Below are 7,342 nucleotides of genomic sequence, written 5' to 3'. Positions count from 1 at the left end.
TCCACTGTATATTTTTTCCTGTTTTGTCGAAGATTAACTGACCATAGAGTTGAGGGTCCATATCTGGGCTCTCTAATCTGTTCCACTGGTCTATGTGTCTGTTTTTATGCCAGTACCATGCTGTCTTGGTGATCACAGCTTTGTAGTAAAGCTTGAAATCAGGTAACGTGATGCCCCCAGTTTTATTTTTGTTTTTCAACATTTCCTTAGTGATTCGGGATCTCTTCTGGTTCCATACAAATTTTTGGATTATTTGCTCCAGCTCTTTGAAAAATACCGGTGGAATTTTGATTGGAATGGAATTAAAAGTATAGATTGCTCTAGGCAGTATAGACATTTTAACAATGTTTATTCTTCTGATCCAAGAGCATGGAATGGTCTTCAATTACAATGCTATGCAAAGGTTTTATGAACCTAATACATTTGTTCTACATTGACCTAATAGGGAAGTCATTATTATTTTCTCAACATGACCATTCTGAAGGTCTTTGATATAAATTGCCTAATAGAGCATCAGAATACTTCAATCATGACAAGTCCCTACACCCACATCTATAAAACCCGATAGTTTCTGATTTATCTATCTATATTCCTTCTGGATCTCCTCTGCCTGGGTCTCTTCTTTGCCTTCTTGTTTCACTTGGATACAGGTCTGTGGGTCAGTGACAATTTGTCCTTTATCAACTTGCAGTAAAGAAAGATATCAGTTGATATAATTCACTTAGAAGGCTTTATAATTGGACAGACAGGAAATGACAATGTCCTGAAGAAATAAGAAGTGATGGAGAGGAAAGACAGAATTTAAAAGGAGATGATAACTCACTAAACATGAGAGAAGAGTGAGAAGGAATCTGTATGGGCTTGAGTAATAAATAGGAAAAATAACCTAGGGATGAAATAAGAGATGAAATAGCAAGAGATAGTTATGGAGAATTGGATTTAAAAAGGTTTTTTTTGTTTTGTTTTTGGTTTTTTTTTTTTGAGAGAGTGAGCAAGCACATGAGCATGGTGGGCGGGGTGGGAGAGGGAGAGGAGAGAGAGAATCCTAAGCAGACTCCACACCAAGCTCAGCACTAAGCCCAAGACAGGGCTAGATCTCCTAACTGTGGGACCATGACCCAAGCCAAAACCAAGAGTCAGATGCTTAACCAACTGAGCCACCCAGGTGCCCCGAATTGTATTTTTAATTGATCCATGAAAATTTCAGCAGGGTAAAGAAAGCTGTATCCACTCTTTCCCCTAGCCAATCTCCCATTCTCAACTTTTAAATTCCTAGGCACATCTGGTGCCTAGGAATTGCTTAAAAACAGATGATACCTCATCTCAAGGAAGAGCATACATGAATGTTCAGGATTGGTTTTTTTCCCATGAGTTCATCTTGGTAAAAATGAGGGTATGAATATGGACCAAGTTTAGAGTCCTTTGTCTAAGAAAGAGAGACTGGAACATTCATGACCCAGGCAACCTAAGGCCTTGAGTAGCCCATAGGGGAGGTAAGAAAACAGGTTAGTATACTCACCTTGTATTTCTTTGGAGGGAAACTGAATTGAGATAAAACTTGCTAAGTAATCAACAAAGCAAAAAGGAATTTATTCAGAATATTTCATTTTAAGTAATTTCATATAATACAATTATAAGTCAGCACTATTCTACTGAAATACAGGCAATTAGAATATCTGAGGCCTTATCTCATTTTCAATTCAACATCATGAGAAAACCATAGTGGATGTTTCAGGGGCATTTAGTTCAACGTCATCATATCCAGGATCCCTCTCTTCCCCCTGAAGCAACCAGGAACTAGTTTCTTCTTTCCCAGGACCAGCTACCCCTCTGTAGAACTGTAGAGAAGAGCCTGAAACATTAAAGAGAAGCTTGATTAGAATTGGGACAAAGAGACAGGACAGTGCCCCATGGTGGAAGCAAGTCAAGTCATGATAACAAAGCATCAGGTAATGTTCAAGAAAGCTCAGACAATTTAATATAGTTACAGCAAAGATATATCAAGGTTATCCTATTGGGATCCAGTCCATGTGGGTCTCCAGAAACACTATTATCACAGGAGATCTATGGCCAACACAGGCGCTCTATAAAGACATGTTTCTCAGGAAAGAATGGCCCAAGAATGATAAGAATCATAAGAAGGACATGCAGGTGTGCCTGGGTGGCTCAGTGGGTTAAAGCCTCTGCCTTTGGCTCACCCAGGGTCCTGGGATCGAGCCCCACATAGGGCTCTCTGCTCAGCAGTGAGACTGCTTCCCTTCCTCTCTCTCTGCCTGCCTCTCTGCGTACTTGTGATCTCTGTCAAATAAATAAATAAAATCTTTTTTTAAAAATCAAATAAATAATAAATAAAATCTCTAAAAACAACAACAACAAAAAGAAGGTACACGCAAATTTCTCCTTTCACAATTGACAGGTCTGAATTCAGAAACAAAGGGGTACAGGAGACCTGGAAAAATCTCAGGTTCACTGACAATCCCACTCTGCTCTTGATGGCCTTGACTTGTGTTCCTAAATGCCCCCCAAAACAATCACACCATCCTTCCATAGTTGCCACGTCCCCAGGTTCACATTGGCCCTCAGAGGGAGAAATACTCTTCTCTGGAGAATGAGTGTCTTCATTTGACAACTGAAATGTCTGAAACAGATTGGCCCTGAACTGCCTACAAATTGAGACTCTATAATCCACCACCATTGCTTTACTTTTCAAGGCTATCATATATGATAGACTTTGTACATATTAGTGCTAACATGATTGCAGTGCCACTCAAATGATCAAATGCCTCACAAATTCCAATATTGCAATATTTCTTAAGTCTCTGAATGCCTTTCAGAAATGGGACAGCGCAAAAGTGTTGTAAGAATAGTCATTCTATTCTTGGACTTGGTAAACTAACCTATGTCTTTAAGGCAAGCACCTCAAAGATGAAGTTATGCAGATGCAGATACAGAGAATATAGAGTGATTCTCTCCGCTCCCCCCCCCCCCGCCCCACCACATTGCCCCCAAGGAATGTGACAGCACAAAAGAAAGGAAGATGGTCAAAGGATATGAGATCATCTGAATTTTGAATCTATAAGAAGGATCAGCAATGAGGAGCTCAAATTAACCCTTTCCAGGACACAGACAAAAGATTACAAGAGATCAACTGACCCCACTCACCTGTTGGAGAGGCCCTCACCACATTCTCCTCCCCTGGGGGCACTTCCCCCTCGTTCATCCAGGAGGCAAAAGGAGCCTCAGGCCCTGGGACCTCTTCAGCATTATCATAGTCCTCACTAGGGGCATCAGTCTTCTGAGCTGGGGGTTTAGATGGAACCACAGTAAATGGGTTGGCCTGGATAATATCTAAAATCCCTTCTGCCACAGAGAATCTGATGGCTGCTAACCGGAGGCACTATTCACTCCATGTTTTAAAAGGTCTTTTCCAAGGTCATGTATTTCATTTTGAGGAGTCCATAAACCAGAAAAATAATCCAAACCTCTCAATATTTCCTGATCAAAACTACGTATTTCAGAGAAACCCTTGCACCAGTGTGCCTTAGTAAAATATTTGGTCAGTTACACTTTCCAGATGCTATTTTTCAAAACAGTGTGTATGTTGCAACTGAATGAGGATCGTTCTGGACACAGACAGCCCAGCCTCACCATGAGGCACATCAGAACAAGCAGAGAAGGAGAGAAGAGATCCCACTAATCCCAGTCAAAGGAAGACTGTCCCTCCTGAATCTCACCTCTATGAAAGGAAGTCCCCTGCCCCCAATACCCAGCCGAGGCAGTTCACCCCTACTACCTGGAGCAGGTTGAAAGTCAGTGTGGTCCTCACCATCCCCAGTGTAATATGGCAGTTTAGTCACGGAGTCATCTGACAGGGTCCCTAATATGGAGAAAAACACAAAACGAAAAAAATCACAAAGCAGACAATACACACTCTCTCATACACATGGGACCTGTGGTAAGGCTGAGAAGAAATGCTCGAGCACATGTGGCTCCTGTGGTATAAAGAAAAGGTTCAGAGCTCACAGGAGCTCAGCGGAAACCCATCTGTGGCCTTTGGAGGAGTTGCTTCTGCAAGCATGAGGGAGTATGGGATCTGCAGAGAAGCCTTGGCTCACAGACAGTGGGGCCGGGGGAGGGGCTGACATCTAGAGGGCCCAGGAGGGCAAGGAAGGGATACACACCAGTGCGGCCCAGCAGATCTTCCTTCGTTGCCACAAGATAGTCAATCTCCTCGTACACAGCCTCGTTGGGAACATCTTCGAAGCTGGCTAAGGCTGAGCAAACCACCAGCAAGTGAGAAATGTCCCCGAGTTCATCCCTGACAAACAAGCGAATCATTCTCCCCAGCAATCAACATGGAAAAAGCCTCAGGGCTGCCAGGACTCCAGTAGTCTCCTCATACCCCATGTGCCATGTCTGCACCTCTCTGCCTTGTCTGGCCCTGCATCCACAGCTCAGCTCCTATTCTTTCTTGTCTCACAGAGAAGCCATGACTGACAAGTGTTCAATCCTAAGACAGCCCTTAGAGTTTCATGTGGGGCAGATGGAGATTTTCAAACACAGTTCCCCCCTCCCACCTGGCCCTCTCTCCAGCCTCCACACACTTTCCATGTTACCCTGTACCCCTGTAGCCCACCTCTGTGCTTTGCTCTCCATCTGTACATCTGAATCACCAGGATGACGAGGACCAGGAAGAGTAGGGCCCCCAGGATGAAGCAGAGCATCTCAGACAGGGAGAAGATGCCACGGATGAGATTTGGGCCTCGTCTGATCCCTAAGGAGAATAAAGCCAATAGGATTTGGAGAAGGGCAAGGGCCCAGGGAAACTCCTTTAGCATTTCCAGCCTGGGCAAGTCCCAGCCTCAGACATAACAGGATTGACAGTGACCCTGGTGGACACTCCCCCAGGCTTTATTCTAAGATAAACTGAATTCTACTCCACTGAGGTTCTACGGAGGGCTGGGCCAACTTACACAACTGTAGCCCCCTTTCTTCAGGCTTCTCCAGACCAGAGCATCAAGATAGGCATCTTGCTGAGGGGAGTGACACTCATGGGCAAGTGGGAAAACCTTAGATTCTGAAGCACAGGAACCAACCTCCCTTGGCCCAAGGGCAGTGGAAATTTGAAGGGAGTGAAGGGAAGTTCCCCAAGGAAAATGCCCTAAGACCTCCCCACCAGCAGTTGGCTCTTTGGGGTCTTTCCTTTCCTGAGTTGGCTAATTCTGTAAGATTCCACAAAACAGGTCCCCCAAATCTGAATATTCTCCCCTGCCTCTAGATTGTGGCACTGTACCTCCTGTAGGAGACTGCAAGCTTGTTCTTCCACCTAGAGAGAAAAACAGGAGTTTCTAGTCCGGGATTGGATCAGAGTGCAGGGCAGCCCATTTTCCCTACCTGAGCCCTGAAATCACTCCTCAATTACCACAACGTCAAAGTTGAGACCTCCCCCTCTTCTAGATCCAGGGCTGACAGCATCTAGATGCAAACGCAAACTTCCCATTTTACCTGAGCCCACCCCACTGGCCCACCCTTGCTCCAGCTCAGCCAGAGCCACTCACCAGAGCACCGCACCCCAGCGTCCTCCTCGTGCTTGCAGTTGTTCTGGCCCCAGGGGTCCACAGCACAATCCCACAGGGAGGGCTCCCTGCCCCTGCATTTCACCTCATCCAGCCAGATGCTTCCATTTCCCGGCCCAAACGCCGCCTTCTGCAGTGCCTCGAAGGCTGAGCCACAGCCCAGCTGCTGACACACCACCTCGGCCTCTGCCAGGCTCCAGGAGTCATCACACACCGTGCCCCAGGAGCCCTCGTGCCAAACCTCCACTCGCCCTGAGCACTCGGTGTCTCCTCCCCTCAGTCGGAGCTTCTCTTTGTCTGAAAAGGCAGCAGCATCTTCTGTTACTGCCCCTGGTGGGAAGGAAGGAGCCCTTGGGAACCAACAGGGGAGAGGGGAGGGGCTTTATGTACCTGTGCAGGGGGCAGCCGTTGGACAGCTCCTGGGTCTCACTCCTGCAGAAGCAGACAAGGGGGCACTGCAAGATCCGGGACAGCTGGGGGTGCTCTTCCCCAAACAAGATTATCTGAAGTGCTTGCCTTCAGCCCAAAGGACAAGTGAAAATAACAGGTGTCCTAATTAGTCTAATGGGCTGAATTACTGAGACATTCGCTAAAAATCATAGCCATTATCTGTTTATCTGTTTACTTGTTTCTCAGTTTCTGCATTCCACAATAAATAAAACACAGACACGTATGTGCGCACACACACACACACACACACACACACACACACACACACACAAACTCCATGAGAGGAAACACCTTGCATGTCTTATTCATCTCTATGTTTCTGCTATGTATAGGTGGTATATTGTATGCATTCATTCAACAAGTGTGCATTGAGAACCTTTTATAAATACTATGTATAGGGGCTTGATAAATATTTATTTAATGAATGGGTGAATAAAATCCAGTAAAACATGATTCCTTTAAATTCTTGCTAATAAGTCTCAGAATAAGGAAATACAAAGAGATATTAATGGTTTGTGGTAATAATAGTGGATATTATTTTTAAATCCAGAATCACAGACATAATTTACATTCACTATTCCATTTATATTTTTATTGGAAAATTATATAACAGATTATAAACTTTTCTTACCTATTTTTCAGTATGACATGTGCATAAGCAAAGACTACTATGTAAAGAGGATACCTTTTGTAAAGAACTGGAATAAAGAGGATTCAGAGAAAAACGGTTAGGTAGATGAATGGCTAAGGAGTGAGACAGAAATGTTCGCAAGGTACTCAAATATACTGCCAAAAAACTGCATGGAAAGAGGACACAGATAACAAACATGGGATGAAAAAAAGACAAAAAATAGAAACCAAAGGAAGAACAGAAATTCAAAAAATTACAAGAAAACAGAAGTATACAAATTTTAGGATTATTTGCTCCAGCTCTTTGAAAAATACCGGTGGATTTTTATTGGAATGGCATTAAAAGTATAGATTGCTCTAGGCAGTATAGACATTTTAACGTTTATTCTTCTGATCCAAGAGCATGGAATGGTCTTCCATCTCTTTGTGTCTTCTTCAATTTCTTTCATAAGTGTTCTGTAGTTCCTCGAGTACAGATCCTTTACCTCTTTGGTTAGGTTTATTCCCAGGTATCTTATGGTTCTTGGTGCTCTAGTAAATGGAATCGATTCTCTAATTTCCCTTTCTGTATTTTCATTGTTAGCGTATAAGAAAGCCACTGATTTCTGTACATTGACTTTGTATCCTGCCACGTTACCAAATTGCTGTATGAGTTCTATTGATGCCCTTATTATTATTATTATTTT

At 43.8% G+C, this 7,342-nt stretch overlaps 2 protein-coding genes and 1 long non-coding RNA gene across 3 annotated transcripts in view; 1 reads left to right on the top strand and 2 right to left on the bottom strand.

The window, feature by feature from the left end:
* The window catches only part of LOC111159783 (protein SET-like), an 8,791-nt gene extending 4,091 nt beyond the window's left edge, over positions 1 to 4,700 (top strand). Inside the window, exon 2 of the mRNA XM_022522386.1 lies at positions 4,677 to 4,700. Coding sequence (XP_022378094.1) covers positions 4,677 to 4,700 — 24 coding nt within the window. The remainder of the gene's footprint in view (positions 1 to 4,676) is intronic.
* On the bottom strand, positions 1,734 to 3,866 carry LOC111159784. Its single transcript, XR_002641426.1, has 3 exons — positions 3,794 to 3,866; positions 3,163 to 3,300; positions 1,734 to 1,852 (listed from the first exon to the last, which is right to left on the bottom strand). It is a non-coding gene; the product is annotated as an uncharacterized LOC111159784 (long non-coding RNA).
* A 516-nt stretch (positions 4,701 to 5,216) lies between the features above and the next one.
* LOC111159703 (antigen WC1.1-like) overlaps positions 5,217 to 7,342 on the bottom strand; it is a 72,877-nt gene continuing 70,751 nt past the window's right edge. The window contains exons 8-9 of the mRNA XM_022522263.1: positions 5,559 to 5,867; positions 5,217 to 5,326 (exon numbers count right to left, since the gene is read on the bottom strand). Coding sequence (XP_022377971.1) covers positions 5,217 to 5,326; positions 5,559 to 5,867 — 419 coding nt within the window. The remainder of the gene's footprint in view (positions 5,327 to 5,558; positions 5,868 to 7,342) is intronic.

This window comes from Enhydra lutris, unplaced genomic scaffold (genome assembly GCF_002288905.1).
Source record: "Enhydra lutris kenyoni isolate GAN:26980312 unplaced genomic scaffold, ASM228890v2 scaffoldscaffold69, whole genome shotgun sequence".
NCBI lineage: Eukaryota > Metazoa > Chordata > Mammalia > Carnivora > Mustelidae > Enhydra > Enhydra lutris.
Note: the sequence above shows the minus strand (reverse complement) of the source record. Positions and strands in the feature narration are given on the sequence as shown.